General features: G+C 37.1%; 3 protein-coding genes across 4 annotated transcripts; 2 read left to right on the forward strand and 1 right to left on the reverse strand.

Annotated features, from left to right (window-relative positions):
* Nucleotides 1-1701: 1701 nt before the first annotated feature.
* Nucleotides 1702-6753, reverse strand: cdc123 (cell division cycle 123 homolog (S. cerevisiae)). The gene is made up of 13 exons (XM_073876483.1): nucleotides 6595-6753; nucleotides 6188-6264; nucleotides 5691-5746; nucleotides 5563-5595; nucleotides 5353-5448; nucleotides 5141-5247; nucleotides 4687-4735; nucleotides 4462-4537; nucleotides 3506-3628; nucleotides 3396-3424; nucleotides 2766-2894; nucleotides 2177-2314; nucleotides 1702-2097 (listed from the first exon to the last, which is right to left on the reverse strand). Exons 1-13 carry the CDS (start codon nucleotides 6666-6668, stop codon nucleotides 2038-2040), a joined length of 1047 nt encoding a protein of 348 aa, XP_073732584.1. The 5' UTR covers nucleotides 6669-6753; the 3' UTR covers nucleotides 1702-2037.
* A 122-nt stretch (nucleotides 6754-6875) lies between these two features.
* nudt5 (nudix (nucleoside diphosphate linked moiety X)-type motif 5) lies at nucleotides 6876-9668 on the forward strand. Of its 2 annotated transcripts, none has more exons than XM_073876490.1 (8): nucleotides 6876-7020; nucleotides 7157-7247; nucleotides 7584-7651; nucleotides 7903-7955; nucleotides 8044-8151; nucleotides 8241-8336; nucleotides 8411-8776; nucleotides 9243-9668. In XM_073876490.1, exons 2-7 carry the CDS (start codon nucleotides 7200-7202, stop codon nucleotides 8596-8598), a joined length of 561 nt encoding a protein of 186 aa, XP_073732591.1. In that variant the 5' UTR covers nucleotides 6876-7020; nucleotides 7157-7199; the 3' UTR covers nucleotides 8599-8776; nucleotides 9243-9668. The 2 variants fall into 2 exon arrangements, with proteins under 2 accessions (XP_073732591.1, XP_073709354.1); XM_073853253.1 differs by having other exon boundaries at nucleotides 6887-7024; nucleotides 7168-7247.
* An 886-nt stretch (nucleotides 9669-10554) lies between these two features.
* On the forward strand, nucleotides 10555-27030 carry mcm10 (minichromosome maintenance 10 replication initiation factor). The gene is made up of 18 exons (XM_055190653.2): nucleotides 10555-10808; nucleotides 11262-11501; nucleotides 12748-12984; nucleotides 13099-13291; nucleotides 13373-13538; nucleotides 13616-13783; nucleotides 15002-15118; nucleotides 16046-16239; nucleotides 16316-16386; nucleotides 16482-16595; nucleotides 20488-20605; nucleotides 22465-22690; nucleotides 22810-22942; nucleotides 23020-23150; nucleotides 23245-23358; nucleotides 25817-25962; nucleotides 26209-26251; nucleotides 26334-27030. The coding sequence occupies exons 1-18, from the start codon at nucleotides 10802-10804 to the stop codon at nucleotides 26415-26417; spliced, it is 2502 nt and encodes an 833-aa protein (XP_055046628.2). The 5' UTR covers nucleotides 10555-10801; the 3' UTR covers nucleotides 26418-27030.
* The last annotated feature ends 249 nt before the right edge of the window (nucleotides 27031-27279 follow it).

Raw genomic sequence — 27279 nt, forward strand, 5'->3', positions numbered from 1 at the left:
ATGAATGCATGAGTGAGTGAGTGAGTGAGTGAGTGAATGCATAAGTAAGTGAGTGAATGCATGAGTGAGTGAGTGAATGCATGAGTGAGTGAGTGCACGAGTGAATGAGTGCATGAGTGAGTGAGTGAGTGAATGCATGAGTGAGTGAATGCTTGCTTGAGTAAGTGAATGCGAGGGTGAGTGATTGCACGAGTGAGTGAATGCATGAGTGAGTGAGTGTGTGAGTGCACGAGTGAGTGAGTGCATGAGTGAGTGAATGCATGAGTGAGTGAATGCATGAGTGAGTGAGTGAGTGAGTGAGTGAGTGAATGCATGAGTGAGTGAATGCGTTAGTGTGTGAGTGCATGCATGAATGAGTGAGTGTGTGAATGCAAGAGTGAGTGTGTGAGTGAGTGCATGAGTGAGTGTGTGAGTGCATGAGTGAGTGAATGCATGAGTGAGGGAGTGAGCAAATGCATGAGTGAGTGAGGGAGGGAGTGAATGCGTGAGTGTGTGTGTGAGTGAGTGAGTGCATGAGTGAGTGAGTGAGTGAATGCGTGAGTGAGTGCATGAGTGAGTGTGTGATTGCATGAGTGAGTGAGTGAGTGAGTGAGTGAGTGAGTGCATGAGTGAGAGATGATCTGTTTCAAAGACCAAATGCAAAAGAAAGGAAAGAGGTCCTGTGCATTATTTGCATTGCATCAAATGCATGCTCACATAGAAAAAACGAATTAGTTCAAAATTAGTTCAAATCTGTAATGTCATGCAAACCATTTTTATAAAATTTAATTATTTATTAAATAAAGATAAGATACTGGTGAAAAGTTTACAATGCAGCTAGTTTAAGTGAAATAAATAAAGATAAAATTACCCTTTGACTACATCCGGTTTATTCTCTTAGTAGGCTAATGACAATGCATAAAGCTTCAGTTTTAAACGTTCCTCTCTTTAATGATGAAGTGTTAATAATAAGGGACATTATTTTGAAAGCGTGTGTGCGCCCCGGCCCGAAACATTACACATAAGTTGTATTACACCTGGCTGTAATAGTTGTCAAACAATACAGACAGTTTACTTATATCAGAGCAGGGAGCGAATTTATGAGTGTGAATAAGTCAGCTTCTGTCGTGTAGTCTAGCAGGCTCATGAGTATTCCAGCTGCAAACCACTGCAGTTTCTCATCTCAGGGAAATCTGTCCCTCCCTTTTGCATTCGTCCTCTTTACCAGTTCTGAGTCAGCAAGTCTAAGCAGTTTGATTTTGCTGTCAGCCTCCACCAACCCCCTCTTATCTTTGTGTGTGTTTCCCAAATATGTTTCTCTTGCTCTACAGATAGTACTTAACAAACTGTCTCTCTTTACACAATAATATTGTGCATAAGGTGGTAAAATTGTAATACTGGAGATGTCTTGCAAATCTACAAACAAATACGTTATAAGATAATTCACCCTGGTTATCATTTGTATGAAGTTTTAATAAAATATGCAGTCAAAATATTAATAATAATTGCATACTTATTATTAGACCTAAAACAATGCTTAAACAAACTACTATTACAGATTATTTACCTGGACCAGTATACAAAAGTTATTTGGCGCCCTCATGTGGATGAACAAACGGTAGAGAAACAAAGGTACAAGATGAGATACAGTGAATTTGCATCTGCTGAAATTCATGTAGATGTTGAATGGTACTGAATCCTGAATGTTGTAACACAAAAACATTGCGTTTTTGAGTCAATACTCATAATTTATTATGTTCTTTGTACAGTTTTGAACATTTTATACATTACATTTAATTTATGTAAGCACTATTGTTGATAGAAAACCGAAGGTCCTCTCTAATACAGAAGCGTTAATAAATCTGCTGCAGCATTTACAGTATATATACAGTAGGAGATGCTTAATCCTTGACCTGGAGATCTGCCTTACTGCAAAGTAACATTCTTATTTAGTATTAACATGAACTAGCCAATCAGGATACCGTAATCGTGAACACTGCAGGAAGATAAACCTACAGAAAATGAAGTACCAATAATATACGACATCTCCCTGACTATCTACAACTGAGGCCTGGCCCCTTCCTCTTCAGACTCCTCCTCCTCCTGCTGACCCCTCTTCTGTAATTACAGAGCAAAAACATTAGGTGAAATATTTCCAACAAAGAAGAATATCTTTGATATAGCTTTCCCATCTTACCAGCTTAAGAAAATCTATGAGTTTATAGGCATCTTCACCAGTGGACAGGTCCAGAAAGTCTCGTGGGATTCTGTATGACAGACATGGACTGGGCTGCACCGTGACTTCACTAGTGGTGCAACGAAATGCCGGTCTGTCCTAATAAAATGTAATATGAAGAACTATCAGTATGCAAAACGTAGCATGCCAGCACTTACTGTATTGAAAACTGTTTGGAAAATGTATTAGGCATATTCAATACTATATATAGTGTATGTACACTATACAGTATAGAAATTGCAAGAATAGTATGCTTTTACAAACACAGTCACAGCCGGGTCCGAAATAGCTTCCTATATATTGAACTGTTTGAGGGGACAGCCACTATTTAGTGATGTCCGAAATCATAATATACGTTATTGAGTGCACTCATTTATATTGAATTAGTGTACAACAAATCGACGACTAGCTGCTACCCATTTACTGTGGGGCGTGTACAAAATTAACCCCAACGTCTCCATACATAATGATGTTCATTAATTCACACCTTTAAGTTGACTACATAGGGCTATTTCAGACACAGATTAAATATGTTTTAAACATGGCATACCTGCAGTGCAGATTCCCCTTGCGTCTGATTGGCTGCAAGGTTATTTCCAGAGGTTAGCTCCTCCCATGTAAAGAGCAAAGAGTCTGTGATCTCACCGAACGGGTTGAAGTCAATCAGCCAGACACGGCCCTATAAACAAATAATGAGTTTTGCACACATACCGTACTGTGCAAACGTCTTAGGCCACCATTAGATTTGGAACGGTATAGTGATCATATATAATTATTTTTCTTTATTAAAATACAACCAGAAAATACAGGACATTTGTATGTAGTATTAAAAACCATATCAAAGTATAAGCTGAAGTGTCAAGTATTTAGGGCTTTCCAATTGAGCAATAGCAGGCAGCTGCAGGACCTTTAGTCTCCTTAAAAAAAGCTCAATATGTGTTTAGTCCCAAGAGAGGTCACACTAAATACTGACTTATTCCTAATAAAAAAAATTTAGTTCTGAAAATTGTTTAATTTTGTGTACATATTTCCTGTATTAGTTTGTATCTTAATAAAAAGAGTGAAAAATAAATATGGGTGGATATTAAAACTTTGCTAAAACCACAAAGCTGGTGATGGCGGCCTAAGACGTTTGCACCGTACTGTATGTTAATATAAGTAATAAATAAAAAAAACTTACCATGCTGTCTCTGTAAACATCCAGGACAACTAAAAAAAGAAACAAGAGTGTTGTTAGTGTTGTTTCCTTTGAAATGAGTATCTTTTATACTTTCACACTGATACACTTACAGTCCTCATCAGGGAACTTATACTGAATGTGGTCCTTGAAGAACTCCAATATAGAGCTGGAGATGCTCGCCTCCTGTTTGGCGATGTGATGATAATGTTGTGTGTAGTCTCTCTGACATATTGCTGAAAACAAAGCTGATCTCAGTACAAATATATCAGATCTTTAGGGTTCTGTGCCAAGGAAATAAAGAATTAAACCTGAAATGGTCTAAAAAGACATGTTTGTGTTTACGTTAAGTCAATGGTTCTCAAACTTTTTGGTGGGCATCCCCCCAAAAGAATATTCATGAAATAAATTCAAATAATCTCAAACTAAAAAATTGAATAAAAAATATTTCACAAGACTTTTTAAAAATGTTAAAATTAATCTTGTGTGTCGCCAGAGTACATAATGTGAAGTTCTAGCTCAAAATACCATACAGATAATTTATTATTACATGTTAGAATTGCCACTTTGTAGGTGTGAGCAAAAATGTGCCATTTTGGGTGTGTCCTTTTAAATGCAAATGAGCTGATCTGATCTCTGCACTAAATGGCAGTGCAGTGGTTGGATAGTGCAGATTGGGGGTCTCATCCCCTTCTGACATCACAAGGGGAGCCAAATTTCAATTACCTTTTTTTCACATGCTTGCAAAGAATGGTTTACCAAAACTAAGTTACTGGGTTGATCTTTTTCACATTTCATAGTTTGATAAAAGCACTGCCGACCCAATTATAGCACTTAAAGATGGAAAAAGTCAGATTTTCATGATATATCCCCTTTAAAGTTTAATTACACAGAATTTATGATAAATTAATGTATTTTATCAAATGTCATTAAACTGGGGCCCCCAAGCACCATTTTGTGGCACCCAGTTCAAGAACCACTGCTTTAAGTCATTACATTTGAAACAATAAATCACATCTATTAAGCAAATATAGAAAAAGATATGATTTGTATATGCAGATTTTCATACCTGTTAGCTTGTTTTCTTTCACAAAGCAGCGAAACTCACCACCTGGAATGAGTTCACTCCATTTTCTCAAAACCAACTGAACAAAATAAGTGTAAAAGATGTTATATTATGAGATGTTATAATAGGTTATACAACAGGTTTAATTAAGAATAGTTTGTGTATACTGAATGATGCTATGAAGAAAAACTGTTTGCAGAAAGTGAAAGAATATATCTGTGTTTTTACCTCATAGTTAATAGTTGGATCTGGTGAATCATCACTACAATGGAGAAATCTGCCGAATGAGCGATATAATGATTATATCCACAAGTCTGATGTAGAAACTTTGTTAAGAACACAAACCAGTCACACAAAGCGCAACAAAACGGAGATAACAGCATTTTAGAGTGATAATTGTGTTTGATTGTAAATGTTAATAGGTCAGATATAGGGCTAGGGCAGAATATTGAGTTTTATATCGTCTACGGCATATCAGTATGGTCTGATATGATCCTCCTTTGCTACAGAAGCTCTGCCAGAAATGTACATAACTGTCTTTAAATTTTATGCTGCTCTAATGAAGGCTTTGGCTTACATGTAAACATTCATTCCATCATATATCGTTACTAATCCCAAAATTACAGAGATATGAGTTGTGATCAGTATCACCCAGCCCTAGTTAGATGCCTTTAACACTTACGGTTGTGTGAGGTCATGTGTGATGAAATCTGAACTTTTAAAAAGAAGAAAGATGTCACTTAAGCTCTGACACTGTAGGGAACTGTTCAGAGCTATCCAGTTGGCATCCTAAGCGGAAAAAAAGGTTTTGTGAGTAAAATTGTGCAAAAGAAGACACATTTCTTTCTGTCTGCAGTGCCTTATTTATAAGAAAGGTATTGGGGATCTTCTTACACGTGGTGCACTCCAGTTCAGCTTTGGGAAGACACGCCCACCCAGAACATTTATTGCCTCCTGCACCTTTATGCTAAACTCTGGGAACTCTGGTGCCTGCAAAATTTATACAAATATTTACACAAAATATTTACCCTAACCTCACTAACACAAGCATTACAAAGTCACTCTAACGCTGAGCAGTGATTGGCTGAGAAGCATGTGGCTTACTGTAACTGTTGTTGTCGTTTCGTCATCGGTCCACTGAAAAGCAAGACAGGAGAAAAGGTTCATAATTTAGAAATGATAACCCTGTAACAATGTAGGACATGTTTCACACAGCCAAACCTATAGCCTACCTGAATGTCGTCCTCATCTGAATCACTGTGATTGGCCTCTGTGTGCTGAGTGTTGTTCTCACTACAAAGAGAAATGTTTCATTCATAAATTCCATAAACACATTAAAGGTGCAGTGTGTACATTTTAGCGGCATCTAGTGTTGAGGTTGCGAATTGCAACCAATGGCTTAGTCCACTGCTCACCCCTCGCTTTTGAAACACAAAGAGAAGCTACGGTAGCCGCCACCGGACAATCATGTCATTGTCGGAGACATCTTAGTAAAAAAAAATTGTCCGGGCTTCTGTAGAAAAATGGCGGCACAAAATGGCGACTTCCATGTAAGGTCTCGTTCTAAGGTAATAAACACATAACGGTTGATTATGAAAGGTCTTTATACACCCCTGATAATATAGTTTTGTATAATATTTTGCATTTCTGTCAAGAGATCCTTCTAAAAACTACACACTGCACCTTTAAAACCTGAAAGCATTTACTCAATAACAAACTTTTGTACTAATCTCACTGCAAGAAACCACAAGTGTCCCATCATCTAATAAATACTCGATTACATTTTGAGGTATAGGTAGAATCAAGCTGAAAAAGAAAACCATGAACAAATGTACAATTAAATGGTGAAACAGCACACATGCCTATAAGTGTTTTTAATTTTTGTTCCAATTTATTTTGTTAAAAAGATTATAAGGCAATAATTTACTCATATAATTTAAACACATTCATATCTATGGCTTAACCTTAATGTATAACTGATAAATCTCTTATAAAATGCAAGCTTTCAGATGTCGATGTCATGTCTGTTTATTTAGTGTATATTATTATCTCTTGACGTTAGGTGCGCAGTCAAACCCATAGTATCGCGATTATAACATAGTCTAAGTTATTACACCTTATATTTTATTATCTTACCTCTTAATAGTGTGTTTCTTGAACAAAGGATACCAAACAGAAAACTGACAGTTTACAACCTGCTCTTTCTTCATGCTGAAACTCACATTTAATATCTGTGCGACCGCACAAACAGTCCGGCGTAGTGACAGTACCGATAACTACAGTTCCGCTTCATAACCCTGCTTTTTGTTCAAACGAATCTGCATTTTATTAACTTAAATGACTGTTTCTGTTCTTGTTCGAATAGATAAGTTTTTCATCGATATAATTTAGCACATAATGTAGGACGCTATTAAAAGATTATAGTTATAAAATGGGGAATGTTTTAGCCGCGTACATATAGGGTTCGTTCCGTTCATTAAGCGCGAAAGACTACGTGGATAAACGTGATCTCCTTCACTGTGATTAAACAAATTGTGATTCGTAGACGTAACCTCACATCTACCTGGTACGTGAACCACTTTTTGAACTCAGTGTAAAGATCAAGCAAGCACAGATAACTTTGTTTATGTATAAATGAGCTTGAATAGATTGACTGTAGTTATCATGACATCATCATGCGACCTAACTCAATTTATCCCCTGTGCACAGATATCCCCGATCCAGTACACAATACATGCGAGATGAGCTCTCCAAAAGAAACTACTGAACCTCATGTTGTCAAAGAAGAGGTGAGAATCACATTTATGAATTTAACGTGACATGTTTGAAATAACTAGAGAAACTATTAGAGCATTCTAATAGACTCAGTGGTTATAATGGGAATTGTATTGGTTTAATATGGTTCTGTACTGGTAATGTGGTGGGTTCTGTTGTTGGTGGGACATTTCTGCTGAATGGAAACCAGTAGACACAATAAATGCTACTGGAATAATGTTTTAATGGTAAACAGCCTATAGTTGATAATGGTATTTGCAATAGAAACTATTAAAATCAGTGTTATGTCATTCATATGTTGCATGTGTTGAAAGTCTTCAACAGTGAACTTAAATGTGTGTTTTTTTTAGTTAATCACGAGTGGAAAATGGGTGAAGCTTGAAAAGACCACATATGTTGATCCCTGTGGAAGCACAAGGTATTGATTCGTCACTGTACTGTGACTGATGTGTGACCTCTGGACTGTGTATTGTATTGTATTGTCCCTCAATGGAAAAATCTATAATCTTGTAGTTTATTATGTCTTTTCATCAAACAAAGCATTGGGTGATTGATCCAAAGCCTAATCCATGTATTTTAATTTAGTTTACAAAACATCTTGTAGGATGTGTATGTAATGATTTATATTTGGAAAAATACAAATAACTTTTTTGTGCTTTGTACCATCAGAATATGGGAAACAGTGAAGCGGACAACAAGAGTAGCCGACACTGCAGCTGATGGTTTGTGTGTTTGCTTCGAACCCCTCCATACACGCTAATTTTTCATATTACAGAAAATATCATAATTCTGAATTTTATCTGTGTTTAGGTGTGGGTATCATAGCCCTTCTAAAGAGGACCCTTCACAAGGACTGTGTAGTCATGGTGAAGCAATTCAGACCACCGATGGGATGCTGCACGCTGGAATTTCCTGCAGGTCCGAATCTGCCTGATTTATATAAAACACAAAGTGAAGTACACTTAACTACAGCATCTGGAGTCTTTAAAAATTCATTCATGTTTCAGGTCTGATAGATAACAATGAAAGTCCTGAAACTGCTGCTTTGAGAGAGCTAAAGGAGGAAACCGGTTACAAAGGAGAAGTAGTGGGCATCACCCCAGGTGCAGTTACTTGACAATATCTGAATTTTATTATTTTGTATTAGCTATTATTTAATCTTTTTTCTGTATTTTAGTCACATGTTTAGACCCAGGCCTGTCTAACTGCACCACACAGATTGTTATAGTGCATATTAATGGGGATGATATTGAAAATATACACCCCACCCAGCAGCTGGGTAAGTATATACCTGAATATTTGCTGTTTGTTCAATACAGAATCATGTTGAAATACATTAAATGTGTTGTAAATGGTAATAGCTGAACTTTTTGTCTTTGTTTTGTCTCCATGTATAGGTGATGGGGGTAAGTGTTGGTTTTCCTAAAAAAAAATCATCAATAAGCTAATAATGAAATAAGAGAGTTGACTTATTTTGCCTTTCTTTCAGAATTTGTGGAGGTAATTCTTTTGCCTTTGGATGAATTTCAGCAAAAAATTGATGGTAGGTAGTTTGCTGGAAAATAAGTAAATTTATCTTATTGCATATGTTCATAAAATGAACAACTGTCTTCAAACAAAGTTACTTCTTGTTCATGTTAATGGATTATTTGTTTAAGACATTGTGTATAGAGAGCTGCAGGGATGACATATTTTTGTAGGCCAACCCAGATGTTACCTTTACATGGGCTCCCTCGACAAAAGTAAATGGGATTTTTCCCATAGGCTTTTGGATTATCGCAAAAACTCTGGGATTAACAAAAGGTTATGGAAGATTAATCACAGATCTAATTTAAGTAGTTTACATAAAACCTATTCAAAAAACCCATTGACATTGGGACGGAAGAACGGGGAGTGTCTTAAGAAAATATGTCATCCCTGCAGCTCTCTATACAGGTATCTATGTAAAACAATGTATTTTCAAGTAATTGCATGCAATATTAATGTTTCTTTCCTTCCATTTTTTTAAGAATTACGTCAAAAAGAGAATATATTGGTTGACACCAAGGTGTATATGTATGCTATGGGGATGTCCCAGGCATTCTTCAAGCCCAGAGAGTTACCTGTGCTGAAACAGTGAGACTGAAACAACACAAAACATCCCTGGATCTAACTTTATTCATCTGACAGATTATCAAACTTTACACAGTTGTAATCTGAAGGGAGCAATGAAATACTTGACCAAGAACTTAGTGTTGTACTGTGGCTGCCTGACAATTCCTAACAAACTAACAGTATGTAATTAACATTGTTGCATAGTCAGTAGCAAAATATTGTGTTTGTTGAAAACAGACCTGAAATGAGCACGTCATTCTAAATGTTACATGCAGTGCCTAAAGATGCATAATGTATTTGGATAGCTGTTAATTTTTATCTAATAAATCTGACATTTTTGATTTTGCCTTTTGTGTGTGAGTTTGTCTTGTTATTTACATTTGAAGAGTTTGGTTCCAAAACGAGAACTCAAAACATATGTGTTTACGGAAGCCGAGAACGGCCATGGATTTTATTTTTTTTATGGATTTTTTTTTAAGCATTGTTATTTTGTGAAAACGACTTATTAATTCGTTATTTCGATATAACAAAGTTTGTTTTCTCGAGATTACAAATTAATTATTTTGTTATCTCGAGAAAACAAACTTTGTTATATCGAAATAACGAATTAATTATTTTATTATAACAAAATAATTAAGTCTTTATCTCGAGAAAATAATAACGGTGCTTAAAAAATATAAATCTATGGCCTTTCTCGGCTTCCGTTGTGTGTCTGTGTGTGTGTAAATATATATATATATTATGAAGGCTTAAATCAAGACAAACCAACTGCAGTTTGATTGACATTAACTGTAATTTTTAAAAAATTATCTCGTTTTGGAACCAAATTGTTTATATATTAATAAAAAAATCAGTTATATAATATGCTAAGGATCTCAGTAAAATGGAATGTATTTATTAAAAATTTTGCCTAAACTTACGTATATAAAAACATGAGGTCGCATGCATATGCAGATTGCATACGAGCATTGCATTGGCAAAGTCATAAGCATATTACAACAATTTACAATTAATTAAGGATATTAGTCAACTTAATAATTGTTAATAATATGAAATAAGACAGTCTTGATGACGTATGCAGCCTGCAAACGCGACCTCCGGAGGCTGCAGGCTTCGGATTGAGAAACGGCCTAAATGTAAACAAAACCACGTGACCGCTACTTAACGTTGGCAACACAATCTTATGTGTTTATATGCTTATTGTGTTACGTTACGCTTTTATTCACGCAGATGTTTTATTTAAATTTCTTTTTAATCTACTTTCTTTAATCTACGTTCTTCTGTTGTCTCTTTTGGACAGGCATAGTAAACAGGCGCAAAAGTTGCCCGGAAGGGTGACGCAATTTCGGGGTCCTGAATATTAAAAACATTTTCGCGCCAACGTTGAAACAGCGGCAGGCGGCGTTTGGACAAACACAGGGGCATTTAAACGATTCTATTTAAATATAAAACACACCAAAAGGTTGAAATCGAGATGTCGGGTAAATCATATTATTAATCGTTATTATCCTCGCCCCAGTTGAGTCTTGTGTTGATTTAATCATACTGATATTAAACGGGATCTGATCTGAAATGCTCATTCACAGCTTATGCTATTTGTTTACTTATTTATAGAAAATCGATGTTGAGATTTTGCCTTAACGCATTTATTTGTCGACATTAATAATGTTAGTTAATGTGCTGTTGTATACTGGACAGTTGCTCATTCATCAAATTCAACTTTGACGAGTATACTTTGCTGTAAATTATTAGATCTTACGTTTGTATTATATATCTTATGCGTATATGTTTATATAAAACAATATAAAATATTGTTCTATTTAAATGTTTAGCAAATGTATTTACTAAATATTGCATGTAGTTACTATGTTTGATCATATAATGACGTTATATCATACTGTAGAATTAATATGCTCTTGTTTGTGTGACATCAGAGGAGGAGAATCTGGATCTGTTGTTGTCTTTATTTGCGGAGAGTGAGGGCCAGGGGCCGCAGACTGCAACTCCTGAAGAAGATATTGAAAATTTGGATGACCTCTTTGATGGGGAGGATGAAGATGATGGTCATTATGAGGACCCGGAAGAGGAGGAGGAGGAGGAAGAAGTGGCACCTGTAAAGTCCAGTTCACCTGGAGGGAGCAATGACTTAAATAAGTCACAAGAAGATCTGGAGGGTAGGAGACTGGAGTATCAGCTACTGACCTCCTTTATTCTAGCCTTAAATATAAAATACAGTGCAAAAGATTATTAAACAGAGTTCAGAGGGTGATATCTGATTGCATGAAGTATTTCACAATGTTTTATTATAGTTAATAACAAAAGAATGGTGTTTGTTTATATTTATTGTATTCTTCTATAATATTTACATTACCGCTGTCACTTTACTATTGCAATGGTTTTATAATGGCATAGGCATAGAGACAGAGCGCAGCGCGTCATAACCTGAAAACCACGCCCACCGGGGGGGAAAGCAAACCAACCGTCTCCATTGACTTTGTATTGCAAGAAGCCGCCTCCTTGTCATTTCTGGCTTATAACAAAAAACTGAATAATGCCTAAAAGCTGCTGTGTGACAATATGTACAGCTAACAAGCCAAAGAACCCAGAAATAAGTTTTTAGAAGCTGTCGAGCCGTAAAACCAAGCTTTTAAGAAGAATAAAGTGGATCGCCGACTACGTTTCCCCCTATTGGACGCAGTTTTACTAATAGGAGTACTATGAAAAGTTGCCTGTTTCCATTTCTGTGTCTTTAAACGCTCGTTTTTTTGAAGTTGAAAGCTTATAAAAACGTATTTGGTTTTTTTGGCATGTTAGATGTACAACTTGTCACACAGCAGCTTTTAGGTATTATTCTGTTTTTAAGTTTAATCTGTAAATAAGTTTTTATAAGCTGTCGACCCCCAAAAAACGAGCGTTTAAAGACACAAAAATGGATACAGGCAACTTTTCATAGTAATACTATTAGTAAAACTGCGTTCAATAGGGGGAAACGTAGTCGGTGATCCACTTTATTCTCCTTAAAGGCTGGGTTTTACGACTCGACAGCTTATAAAAACTTATTTCTGGGTTCTTTGGCTTGTTAGCTGTACATATTGTCACACAGCAGCTTTTAGGCATTATTCAGTTTTTTGTTATAAGCCAGAAATGACAAGGAGGCGGCTTCTCGCAATACAAAGTCAATGGAGACGGTTGGATCGCTTTCCCCCCCCCCGTGGGCGTGGTTTTCAAATTTGCATAACTGCGCTCTGTCTCTATACCGCCCTTTTTTTGCCAAAAAAAGGCATTCGGAAATCGTAGTGTGCTTGTCATGTGGAGCTGTGTTTGTATAATGCAAGTTATCTATGCTTGTTAAACAGCCTTTGGACATGCATGAGACACATCCACACTTTTGTTTGGTGACGCACTGTGTTTGTGTTCCAGCAAAACTGAAGATGATGCAGCAGAAGATGCAGAAACTTCAGCAGCAGCTGAAGGCCTCACAGAGATCCGCACCGCCTGAAAACAAACCCAAAACAATAACACCACCCCGCAAAGACCGACCAACAGGTCTTTCTAAAATCACCCCACAAACACCCTCCCCACCATCTTCATCATCGTCATCAGATGCCACAGCCAAACTGAAAAGTAAACCTAGGTCGGCACACCAACCCAAACCAGGTATATGTTAGAGAAGAAACTAGCTCTTTTTGTCCCCAAAAGGGGACGAGAGCATGATTTAAGCATGAGTCAGTTTTACATAAGGTATGTGTAACATGTTTCTCCTATCTGCAGCATGTCCAGAAAAGCAGAGTCCTATTGGTCAGAGTATGAGTAGCTCTCAGCCAATGAGAGAAAACACAAAGGTAAATGCTACCCTGAAATCTCCTCCTCCTCTCAAGCGTTCTCCTACTGTCCGTCAGGCCACGCCTCGTCCATCTGTCAGTCAAGAAGTTGCCGTGGAAAAGTTCTCGGGTCTAAGACTCAGGTCAGTACTTTTTAATAGCATACAATTTTTTTAAGTATACCTGAAATGTTCTCACAACAAATGCGTTTTTGTTCTTTTCAGGAAACCACGTCTGTCTTCCATAGACCTCGAGCAAAAAATGGCCAACCGCAAATTGATCAAACTCTCACAGCTGCCTGACCGACTCGCTAGGGAGAATTTAGAGGACAGTGACTGGGTCACTTTTGCAGTAGTGATTAATAAAATCACCCCACAGAGCAAAAACAACGTAAGCATGCAGTTTCCACAATAACCCGTTCCAGTTTGATCTTAATTACGGATCATGCATACTTATTTCCTCTTTAGGGGAAAACATTCAGCATCTGGAAGCTAAATGACCTTCATAACCTGGAAGTGAATGTGTCGCTCTTTCTGTTTGGGAGCGTTCACACAGATCTGTGGAAGACTGACACTGGAACAGTGATTGGCATCCTTAATCCTAATCCAATGAAGAACAAAGATGGTTCTAATGAGGTGTGTATTATATCATTTTTATTTTTTGTTTTTAAAATCTACTGTTTACTTTAAGGCGTTATTGTTGACCATCTCTACTTTTTATTAAACTGTAATAACATGCAAAAATATTGTAGTCACTTCCCATGATTTTTTGCCAAATGGGTGATTCTCACGAAAACTTGGTTTTAAAAATGTCAAGCATGAAAATGTAAAAATTGCTTAAATTAACTTTTTTCCCCACCAGACATTGAAAAACAAAGTCTGGAGTAAATGGGAACATTAATTTAAAAACTTTTACTTATCATTTAAAAACTTTTTGTAACATAATTTAAAAAGTCCTAAAACATCTCATTACCGCAACAGTCAGAAAACATCAACACTGATATATTTTCAAAATGACATGACAAACCTGAAAGAACATAATTTGGAGATTCTGCACATGCATTTAAAATCAAAGTATTATGCTTCTATTAATTAAATTAACATTTAATAAGCATCTGTTGCGGTAATGATAATCAAAATGTCGTGTAAGCATTCTGACAAGACAATATTTCAAATTAACTGTAAAAAATTGATCTTACCTGGTAGCCATCTTGAAGTAACTGGTCCATGTGCTTGGTCACTCAAAATCAAACTTTATTAAAATTCTGTATGTGTGCTTAAACTGTTCTCAAAAAGTGTTGTGGAGGATGAGAACATCAGGCATGGACACATCATTTTTCTAATTTTTCTTCATTATTATTATACATGAATATTCAGTAAATATTTTTTTGTCATTTAAAGTAGTCTAGCAAAACATCCATTTATTTTTTTTCTTAATATTTTTGTGTTCATTTGATTAAATTACAACATAACGGATGTTCAAACACAGCCGGACACATTGCGGTAATGAGAATTTCAGCAGAAAATGAGATAAAATTTCCAATTATAAATTCTTATGTTGAAATCACACATTGTGCAAGGTAGAACACAGTATTGTGTTAATTCTGATGCTTTTTAATGTTACTATATTACACATTTTAAAGCTAAAATCATTAGTGCCGTGGTGTTTCAATGGTTTCGTGAGAATCGCCCAAATAATCTTTGTTTTGTTTAGTAATATGTAACTGTATAAGTGCAATGTGTCTTTGCAAATGCAATTTTAATGCTGTCTTCAGTGATAATTAAATGTATTTTGCTCATATGATCTTATTTCAGTAACAGACCAGTGATCTAGTATGTCTCTTTCTCTCTCAGCTCTGTTTGACAGTAGATCACCCACAGAAGGTCCTTATGATGGGGGAAGCAATGGATTTTGGCACCTGCAAGGCTAAAAAAAAGAACGGAGATTCTTGTACCCAGCTTGTCAACTTGGTGAGTTTCCTTGTTCAGTATTCATACTTAGTTTACAGGGTTCCCACAGGTCCTTGAACTCCTTGAAAGTTTGTAAATCTGGGGGAATAAAATTCAAGGCCCTGGGAAGTTTTTGAAAATATACATACATAGATACAAGTCATTAAAAGTGCTTGAATCTATTTTATGCATCTATCTGTTTTCTGGGAAAAAAATCCATATTATTCCCTGTGTAGTGTAGGATAATATCATACTTTTTTATCACATGCTAAACTGTTTGCTTTAAATGCTTATATCTTCTGTATGTGAATGTTGATTCATACCAAAATGCTTTTTTGCATAGTTGTGTTTGACAAATGAAACGTCTCGGGTTATGTATGTAACTGTTGTTCCCTAAGAAGGGAACGAGACGCTGCGTCTTCCTTGCCATACTTCCTGCGTCCCTATAACACCGTCTTTGGCAATATCACCCTGTCTTTGTCATTAAGCTCTACCATTGGTTGAATTTGATATGCACATTAAGACGCACTTACCCCTGGAGGCGTCCCTAAAGTGTCACCGCAGTGACGCAGCGCGAGTTCCCTCGAAACGGAACTGTAACAATGTATCTTAAAAGGTAACACGATGTAACCTTGCTCTCACTTGAAATATGTCCCCACATTTAGTCCTTGAATTAGAAGGTATTGGACCTGGAAAGTCATTGAAAGTTCCTTGAATTAAAAGTTAAATAAGGTGTGGGAACTGTCTTTGTCTTTTATAAAATCATCTTACATAATGTAAAGAGCATTGTGTGAAAATATAACCTTAGTGTCTGAGTAAGGTCAAGCAAAGATTAAAAACAATGAGTGAATCAATCTTTCATGCTCCAAATCTCATCTTTATCTTATGAGACTTTACCCTGAAAATCACAGACAGGGTCACATTTATTCCTTCTGTTTGCTTTATCAGTATGAATGCCAGTACTGCCAGTACCACGTCAAAGCCCAGTACAAGAAAATGAGCTCAAAGCGGTCCGAGCTTCAGTCCAGCTTCACAGGCCCCGCCCCTGGCAAAGGAAAAGGGCGGGGCAGTTTAAGAGAGCGTCTGTGCCAGTCTGACTTCCACTATGGAGGCATGTCTTCACTCGCCTGTGCACCCTCAACGTAAGTTCATTTTTATGATAACTTCAAATCCACACGCACCCTAAAATTATTGATGGCATTAATCTTTTTTTGACAGCTCTGCCCCACAGCCAAAGAAACAACCCACTATTCAGTCTGTTTTGGCATCTATCCCAACAAAGAAACTTGGTAAACTATGTCTATAGTATGCCTGCCTTATTTTTCATAATGTTTGAGTCTAATGTATATGTCGTCGTCTAATCTGCTGATTCTGCTTTCTGTAGCTCTGAATTCAGGAGAGGTTTCTGGCTGTTCGGATGACTTCAAGGGCCTGATTTCTATGCCGACACCAGGAGCGCTTAATATTAAGAAACATTTAGGACAAGCAAAGAGTACAGGTAACTTAAAGTGATGGTTTACCAGAAAATTGTTATCATACCTTAATAGTCCGAAGGCATGTGACTGACTTTCTTCTGTATGCGACCCTGGACCACAAAGCCAGTCATAAGGGTCAATTTGTTTGAATTCGGATATATAAATCATCTTAAACCTGAATGAATAAGCTTTTCGTTGATGTATGGTTTGTTAGGATAGGACAAGATATAACTATTTCATAAAATCTGGAATTTGAGGGAGCAAAAAAAATCTAAATATTGAGAAAATCGCCTTTAAAGTTGTCCAAATGAAGTCCTTAGAAACACACATTACTACTAATAAATAATTTTTTTATGTATTTACAGTAAGAAATTTACTAAATTTGCATGGAACATGTTCTTTATTTAATGTCCTAATGATTTTTGTCATAAACTTTCATACAATGCATTGTTGGCTTTGGCTACAAATATACATGTGCGAATTATGACCGGTTTTGTGGTGCAGAGTCACATATAACACGAAAGGAGATGTTTTGAACAGGCCTAAACTTAAGTAGTCCTTACTAAAACACATCTCCATTACTTAATGTTTTTGCACATTCAGAGCTGGCCTGTCATTTCAGTTTCAATACCATATACCATCAATTTCTTAAAGGGTTAGTTTATCCAAAAATGAAAATGTGGTCATTAATGACTCACCCTCATGTCGTTCCAAACTCGTAAGATCTCCGTTCATCTTCAGAACACAGTTGTTTGTTATAAAGCAATAAGCCCCAAGAAGGAGTGGGTTACCAGTGCATTTTATAACAGTTAAGGGGCGTTATAAAACCCCTTTAGCTGTTATAAAATGCACTGTAACCCCACTGCTTTGTGGGGCTTATTGCTTTTATAAATGATTACTTCATATGCATAACATTAGCAGGATTTCATAAAATAAAACCCAAATAAGTTGTAATTATATTAGTACAAATATTACTTATCCGCCAAACAAAGTAGTTCCTTAGAATCAAGTGTGGCTGCAACAGACGCAGCAAAGACACAATAAAAATATGATTTAAGACTGTGGTGTTTATTTTTATAAATCAACATTCATCTAAAATATACATTAACATTTATATCGTGCAACTGTTGAAGTGATAATCAAATATGCTTGTAAGCATGCTTAACGTTAACTCTTTCCCCGTCAGCGTTTTTTTTTTTTACAGTAAGTTGCCACCCAGTTTTAGTTGAATGCCTTACAGAAAATCTTCTTTAAATAAACATAAAATATCAAATGAAAGAACAGATGCTCCGCTTTAAAAAAAAGTTTCATCCTACCTTCATTTGTTCTCTTATCACCTCTCAAATTTTCAGCTAAAAGTGAAGAAATTTTGTAAGAGATCAGATTCAGAGCCATGAACAGTACTACACGTAGTTTTCAGTGTTGAGTGAATGTTCAGTGTTTAAGTTGGGTAAGATTGCCATCTAGTGGATAGCCGAAATATAAATTTGAGGTAGAAACTCCTCAGAGAACGTTTTCTCTTTATTGACGAGATGACTGAACAATATTTATTGAAATTTATCTGGATATCGCCATTAATTGTGCAATATGATTAAAGACTGTGGTGTTTATTTTCCTAAATCAGTACGCAGGAACAGTGGCACAGTGATACTTATGTAATGTGGTCTGAACTGTGGGGTTACCGGGGTATTTTATCACGGCTTACAACACGTTTCAATCAATCAGAATGAAGAACCAGAACGGGCCGTTTTATAAAAGCTGTTTAAGATTTAGTCCGAGAGCTTTCTGACCCTCCACTGAAAATGTAGGTAAAGTATATTTTCCATGTCCAGAAAGTTAATAAAAACATCATCAAAGTAGTCCATGTGACATCAGTGGGTCAGTTAGAATGTGTTGAAGCATCGAAAATAAATTTTGTTCCAAAAATTACAACTTTATTTAGCATTGTCTTCTCTTCTGGGTCTGTTGTTAATCTGCGTTCACCACATTGACGCTGCTGCTGTGTTATCTGGTGCGCCCGAGCTACGTTTACAGTCTGAGGGAAACGCACGTTGTATTCAAGCTATTCTACATTGTTTGTATTTTGGTATTGCTATATTTTTGGTGTGTAAGTGTGCGGATGTCCTAATCCCTCAGAGTGTAAACAAAGCTGAGGCGCACCAGATAACATGTCAGCAGCGTGTTAATGGACAGTATATCGTACATGCATTTTCAATTGACCTATGGCTAAGCCACGCCCCCTCCACTCACTCGGACAAACAATCAACATTCGGTGATGGGCGCCATGGCACCTGTCAAAGTAGACATTTCACAGGAGGCAATTGATGATCTTTGGAGACAGAAAGACTATATATCATCTCAAAGTCACCAAAAGGGCCTTAACTATGCATTGGAGGGTTGTATTAATAATTTTATTGTTGAGAAGGTCGATGAAAAGCTTCAGCTCTAGGCAAAAATTACAGATCACAGTGTAAACGCGTTAAAGCACATCTCGTTGCCATCATGATCAAATTAAATATGTACAGGTCTAAGTTGCATACGTTTCCTAGATAAACTTTTTTTACCTATCCGTTAGTTTGGTGCTACAGTATTTACACGAATCATTCAGCACAACATTGCTATTACAAATAACATTTGTTATCTCTGTAATTTACAGATACGTTTATGAAGCTAAGTGACATGATGTACAACGCAGGTAGATGTTAATGTTTTCTAATGTTAGGCTAACGTTATGTTAGAGATGTTAAAGATAACGTTCAAATACGTTGTTGACTTAGCTTAGAACAGATGTAGACATCCTTGTTTAATTTATCCATGTTTAGTTGGTGGTCTACCGCATAACTTAATCCGGAGAAGACACTTAACGTTATCTCGGTTGAAATGTGAAAGGGTAAAAAATATACAACGTTGCCTAGCCTCTTGGGATACCTAGTGTCGGAGTTGCATGTACCCCATGCACACCGTTTGACCATTTTAAACTTAAAATGACAAGAAAAGCATAAAAACGAATGAAAACTGACTAACTGCAATGCATTTCAATGGAAGTGTAAGCAGAGAATGTCTGAGTGTATTGGGTTAGCTATACTCACTGCGATTGGCTTATCGCGTTTGAGGGCGTGGCTTAGCCATAGGTCAATTGAGGACCGGAATGCTCTCAGACTAAATCTTAAACATCTTAAACTGTGTTGCAAAGATAAACAGAGGTCTTACGGGTTTGGAACGACATTAGGATGATGGATTTTTGGATAACCTAACCCTTTAAAGGGATAGTTCACCTTGAAATTAAAATACTGTAATCATTTACTCATCTTCATGTTGTTCTAAACCTGTATGAATTTCTTTTATCTGATGAACACAAAAGAAGACATTTTGAGAAATGATGGTTAACACACAGCAGATAGTGACCATTGACTTCCATAGTAGGAAAAAATATTTTGGAAGTATTTTGATAAATGATGAAGAACATATTTTGATAAATGATGGTAAACACACAGCAGTAAGTGACCATTGACTTCCATAGTAGGAATAAAGAAATATGATGGAATTTAATGGGTAACTGTGTGCTTACCATCATCATATTTCTTTATTCCTACTATGGAAGTCAATGGTCACTTACTGCTGTGTGTTTACCATCATTTATCAAAATATCTTATTTTGTGTTCATCAGAAAAAATAAATTCATACAGGTTTAAAACAACATGAGAAATGATGACAGAATTTTCATTCTAAGGTGAACTATCACTTTAATGAAAAATTAAGTGGTCCTGCAGTTCCACTTTAAGCCGGCAGGTGGCCACCAGACACCAGCCCACAGTTGAGATGACTGGAAATCAATCTGTATTGCCACTTAAATATTTAAGCTTCTATGAAGAATACAAATTTCTGAATTAAATCTCATGTTTGCTACTTTGTTAGCTGCGACAGGGTCTTCAATGCAGTCCATCTCTGCATCTGACCTTCTGAAGCAGCAGAAAGCACAACATCAGGAGAGACTACAGGCTCGTATGAAGAGAGCAGATGAGATACAGAAGAGGTGAGAAGGGTTGATTATCATTAGCCTCTTTCACACAGATATTTCGATAAATTACCATGAATTTACAAGTAAATACGTAAAATGTGATGTTCACGTTCCGTCTTTTACCAGTAAGACATCATTCACACATCAGTATCAAAATACTGTAAACTCTTAGAGAAAGCGGAAGTTACCTGTGCCACACACAAGGTGACCTCAGTGTTTTTTTTGTAAACAATGGCGGGTTACGGTCTGTACTTTTTACATCTGCGGCAAACGCTGACGGTCGCGAAGTTGCTCATGACCAAGCAACATTGCATTTGGCGACGTCATACTAAAAACTGCGTCTTAAAAACCAGTACTGTTTGCACATTAGGCTTCACAGAGGGCGTGCTAAGGACTTCGGCAATTCGGCAAATAGATGGTAAGCTGTTTTAAACAACTTTGGTGAAGAAAAGTGGATGTTAACTTCAGGTGTGCTCAATTTTTAAACAGCGCGTGTGTGTGGAAACGTCCGTAGACAGTGTGGGGGTAAACGCGCCATCTGTATCAAACATTGTGATGGGCCCAAACCTGTCAGCACGGTCTGACGTCATTCGTTCTAAATGCCGCTAATCTATATTTTTGGTTCACACATAGCGCTAACCGGTAAATTACTGGTAATCGTATAACATCTCTTACTGGCAAATTGGCAGCACTGATTTACAAGAAAGGTTCTGTTCACACATGACCTGCTAAGAGCAATTTACCAGTAAATTACCAGTAAAGACGACTGTATGTGTGAAAGGGACTATTGTGTGCTGTACTTCCCATGTTTCCATCTCTATGGGGTGATGTTTGCATTTGTTATGCATTGCATTGTTGGTTTGCAGCTGAAGGCATGGCCTGATAACTGAAGAAAAAGGAGCTTTGAAATCCTCAATGCATAATTTTTACTCCATATATAAAAAAAGCCTGTTTGTGATTACATATTTAAGGGCGTTTTCACATTAGCACTTTTGGTGCGCACCTGGGTTCGATTGACATCAGAGTTCAGTACATTTGGATGATGTGAACGCTGTCTTCCGAACTCTTGTGCGCACCCGCGAAACGTACTCGAGTCCGCTTAAAAAGGGTGGTCTGGGGTCCGGTTCATGTGAACTCCAGATCGGTTCGCTGCTAATGTGAGCGCAATCGTACCAAATCGCGGTATTATATGGAATGTCTCACCAAAACAGACGTGTGTGTTTCTGTGCGTGCACTTACCTTGACATCAAAATGCATAGAATACTTGCTTGACTTTTGTTCTTATTTTTTTAAACCTTTGGTTTTGTTTTCAAAGAAATAATACAGAAACGCACTTGCGTCTGTCTGCCCCAAACATACTAAAGTCGTTTCGATGACAACGGGCTGTCCGCCGACGTCAATTTTTGCGGAGACATTCAGAAATCATCTATCTGCTTGCAGTTCGTCAATCACGCTTGTCGTCTTCTCGTTTACAGCGGTTGCCAAGCAACATGAGAACGCGCCGGCTGCAGCTTGATGATGCAAGCGTACCGCTGTTCGGATGCAAAAATAATATGTGAACACAGTCCATGGTTGGCATGGGGAGGGGGGAGCAATCGAACTCGGGTTCGGACCAGGCAATCGCACCAAATGTGAAACTGCCCTAAATGAGGGCCATATAAGTGAAAATAAAATGTTTGCATTTTTGTATCCCGCTGCCTTTCCACGTGCTTTCAAATAAACTAAGAAGTAACAAAACTATTGTATTATATTTACAGAATGTTGATATGTGTGACCGTTGAAGGCTGGGTCACTTTAAAATGACACATGACAGTAAAATTATAATTTAACATTTTACTGTAATTTACTTGGCTGCTTGTTTACTCTCTTTTTAGAGTGCTCCAAAACAGTAGGGGTCCTGTTGTACCCTCACAGACTGCTGTAGGCAGGGGTCCCCTTCTGTCCCCTAAAGCAGCTTCTGAGGTTCCTAAAAGATCCGCTGACCCCGTGTCTCGACTCTCAGCACCTCCTGTCCCCACGCTGGGGCGTGGCTTCTCAGAGGGCGAGGACATCCTCCTCGATATGTCTCCGCCACCTACAAAAAGCCTATCTGCTGCAAAGGTTCTGACTTGATAGATGCTCATAACATTATTTGTTTAAGTATATTCCCTTTTGCTTTGATGTCCAGCATAAACTGTATTAATGTTCACAGTAGCTTGTCTACATTATTATTTCTTTAGATGGCAGCATTGAGAAAGCTTCAAGCTAAAGGTTCGGTCATCGTTAAAGATGACCCGAATGCTGTTAAGCGCAAACGTGCCAACAGCGACCACATCGCAGAGAGAGTGGCACGAAATGTGTCCTCACCTAAAGGTACAGACACAACTAGACGTTGTTTGTTTGCTTGTCGTGGGCTACGGCACTCATTTCTCTTAAATGTCTATCTATAGATGAAAATTCACCTGGTGAGGAGGAGGAGCCAGCTCAGAAAAAGAGGCGGGAACAGCTGGAATACATCCAATCGGAGGAGTTCCAGCGCATCCTCAACGGCAAGTCCTCAAACTCGTGGATGATGGGAGAGGTGTGTGTTTTGATTGGTGGTTTACTTGCATTTTATGTCATCATAGAAATTTTACTGTTGTGAAAGCAACATTTCTTGCATTGTGTTTCTTTAGATTGAAGAGAAGGCCATGCAAGAGTATTTTGAGCCTCTGGTGCAAAAGGAGAAGATGGAGGAGAAGATGAAAAGTATCAGAGAGATGAAGTGCAGAGCAGTCACGTGCAAAAATGTAAGTTGTTGAGTTTGACACTGATATTGGGTCTCATTCACTAAGAACGCGTATGCACAAATTTGTTCGTAAAATGTGCGTACGAACGTTTTAATTTACAAATCATGATTCAACAAAAACTTTCATACTTAAATTTCTTCTAAATGTTTGCAAAATGTAAGAACAACTTGTGCTGTGTTTACACCAACCGCGTTTGAGGCGTCAAAATCGCGTCTACTGCCTAGTTTGCGGCTTGAACAGTTTGAATTCATTCGCACGTCTAGAGCAAAGTAGACGCGCGAAAAAAAGCAAGCATTTGACGCAAAATGGCTGATGTTGATTGTGCATTTATCAAGAGAGTTACCGGTTTGTATTTGGTCACCTTACTATAGGGGGAAAATAAACGGTGCGGGTTCATAAACGTCACGTGACTCAAAAGTGAAATGTGAGTTTACAACTTACCAGGTTGCCCAATGTCCTCACTGACACTCTTCCAAGCGAGGTCCTTTTTATTCCTGTCTCTATAGAAATAAGAACTTGTGTTGTATAGCTCCGGGTGACTGCTTACGGACAATATCAAGCGTTCATTCATGTTGAACGAGTGACTCTGGGCGGGGCTGACGCCACAGCAGCAAGCATGGTCCTGATTTGTTAAAGCAGCGCTAAAATCCGACAAAGATCACATTTTTCAACTTTACAAAAAGTACCATTCGCGCGTACCGCGCCAGACGCTCAATTCGCGCAAATGAGGCGGAATTGTGTCTAGCGAGACCTCCAGACGCGCGTCAACGCGTCTTCACATAGACTTAACATTGAAATCACTCGCGCTTGATGCCTCTACCGCGGCTGGTGTAAATGCAGCATTAGACTAAATGTGCGCAATAATCATGAACAAGGAAAATAACCCTATTATATATATCTGTAGGGCTGTCACAATGATTAAATAATTGTGTAACCGCAAATTTCAAATCACTGCAATGATTGCACATCTCTCTAAAAAACACAAGGGGGAGCTGCAGCGCCTGTATAAACGAGACCATATCAGATTACTTTTAAATGTGTTATGTGTGTTAATATTTAAAGAGTTTGGTTCCAAAACACGATAAACACCTTTTTTTTTTAAATGAGTTACTGCCAAAATCGGTATTACATCAGGTCAGTATTAAAAAGTAAATTCTTAATTTTACACAAAATCCAATATCCGCCCTGTTATTCTGTCATCTTTTTCCCAAAACGCGATATATGCCACACCTCCTTTTCTACAGAATACAATAAATCCACTTCACAAATTACAGCGCACCATTCCACGCAATGTAAACAAACAATGGCGGCGTGTTGAGGACACGGAATCTTAGTTTTCATCATCTACTTTGTACTTTGTGATCAACAAACAAAACAAAATAATACTTCATTTGCATTGATAAACCTGTGATGGTTTTCTGTGAAGGGAAAGAAACGTAAGCCATCAATATCTAATTATTTACGCGAGAGGCACTCGGGAGACGGTCGCTTGTTCTCCTGACAGCATCAAGCTTTTGTCATGCTAACACATTGACCCCAGGAGATCTTATGAAAAACTTTTTTTTTTGTGGAAAAAATAATTCGTTTTTATAATAAATCTTTGAAAATCAAATTATGGATTTGAATTTTTTATGTTTTTGTAACGTAAAGATGCTATGTGAAAGTTTGGTTTTCATCTTGTCATTTTCTTTGTATAGAAAACACGTTTTTACCCAAATTTGTCAAAATGGATTTATTGCGTTTTGGAACCAAACTCTTCATATACTGCCAAGGAAATCTTGCAAAAGATTTAATTTAAATAACAACAAAAAATCTGTGAAAATTATTTCATAAACAAACAAAAAAATGTATGAGAAATAAATGTCAAAGCAATAAAACGGACACTAATCGTCACAATTTATCAAACAATTAACCGTCAGCCAGATTTTATAATCGTGACAGCCCTATATGTGTGTTTATATATTTTTTCCTTGTTCGTGATTATTGCGTATGTGTAGTCTTATGTTTTTGCATGCATTTGGAATAAGTTTTGGTGTGAAGGTTTTGTTGAATCATGATTTGTAAATTAAAGCGTCAATTTTACGAACAAATTTGTGCGTACGCATGCTTAGTGAATGAGACCCATTGTTTTGCTTTATACTCTGTTGTGTGCTTTGCCATGGACAAAAAAGCATTTAAATGTATTAAATTGCAAGTGCTTTACTTAAGTTGAGAAGCCTTATATAGAAACACTTGCTGTGGCTGTTTAAGAGTGTTTAGTCCTGCATCATTAGTAACGAATTGATGTTTAGTGACAGCAGTGATACTTAAAACCTTGTTGAAAACAGATTTTAACTTTATTTGTGAGCAGTAAAAGTTGTTCAAAAGAAACAGAAGACAAAGAAAACATATTTGAGACGCTAAAACTTGTAAATTGCGAAATCGTATATTTATATCACAAGCTCCTTTCACCCCGCAGTGTAAATACACCCACTTTAAACCAGCGGACCGTTGCGTAGAGGAGAAACACGACTACCACTGGCACGACGCCGTCAAGCGTTTCTTTAAATGCCCATGTGGGCAGAGAAAGATCTGCCTGGCACGAATGCCTCACGGAGCCTGCAGGTAAGAAACATTGCAGTTCCCATGAGGGCCAAATATTTTTGTATAGTGGCCACTAAAATATTTAGGGGACGGCCTGTCAGAAGTCATTATCACAAACGCTTCTATCTGTACTACATCTATGAATCTTACACACAGAGATTACGGTTTACATGTAACTGAAAGTTAAGAGTCAGATATTGTAGATTATTTAAATGGTTATGACATGTTAAAGTAATTTACATATTGTTTCACCTCTTCAATTTTCAGCCACTGCGGTCTCTTTAAGTGGGAGAGGGACAGTATGTTAAAGGTACAGTTTTTGTTTATATAAGTTAATAATAATTTAATGAGTAGACTTTTATAAGTAGTTTTGTCTCATCTTATTTCTACAGGAGAGAAAAGGACCCAAAATCGGAGGGGAGTTACTGTTGACACGTGGAGAGGAACAGCCCAAATTCCTCAACAGTCTAAAGTAGAGGCGGTTTCTCTTCTTGCCGCCTAATCCACACATCTGAGAAGACACTTATGCTGATGTATCCATCAGTGTTGTTGGATTGAAACAAAACCATGAGTCACTTAATGTTTCTTTTACTGATGTGTCTGCTGTCTGTGTGTTTTAATTCTTTTATATGTAAATTATGTATTTTTCCTATTTTAATTATTTTATATCAACTACGCCAATATCAACGGGCACTCCAGTATTAAACAATATTAAATGAAAGCTGTGTTTTATTGTATGCCTTATGCTATTATTTTAAAAATCAGTTGCTCAGTCCTGTTTGTCTTGAAGGAGTATTTTTAAAGCTAGTGTCTGTAAAGATAATGTGTGGCATTAACTCATCCTCCTGTCAATCAAATGATCATAAGATTGGTGTAAAGGCACCAGGGGCTCTGGAAAGGCCATAAATCTTTCTTTCCACTCCTGTATTTATTTCATATATTCCCAAGTTCCAAGTTGGAAATGTTTCTTCTGTTGCCAGCAAATACTTTGTGGGATTCTCCGAGTCTATAGGCGCACAAATTTGTGCTTTTCTGTTACTGTATGTGTAAAGTGTTGGAATAGATGTGAACATCATTTTTTTCCATTTATGTAATTTACTGGCTCTTTTTTTCTCCAACGCTAAAAAAGTGCAATTATCACAAATGTAGAAAATAAGGAGAAATATCTTTATTCATACACACAAATACAGATGACTGTGCACTGTAAAAAAATTGGTTTCATTTTATAAAGTAAGTTACGTGATATTAAAGTAAAGAGTTGTCAACTAGTATTTTGGTGCCATTGAATGCATTGATACAATCTGTTAAGTTGTTCTCTAATATCTACATAGAAGGTTT

This window comes from Misgurnus anguillicaudatus, chromosome 1, assembly GCF_027580225.2.
Source record: "Misgurnus anguillicaudatus chromosome 1, ASM2758022v2, whole genome shotgun sequence".
NCBI classification, from domain to species: Eukaryota; Metazoa; Chordata; class Actinopteri; order Cypriniformes; family Cobitidae; genus Misgurnus; species Misgurnus anguillicaudatus.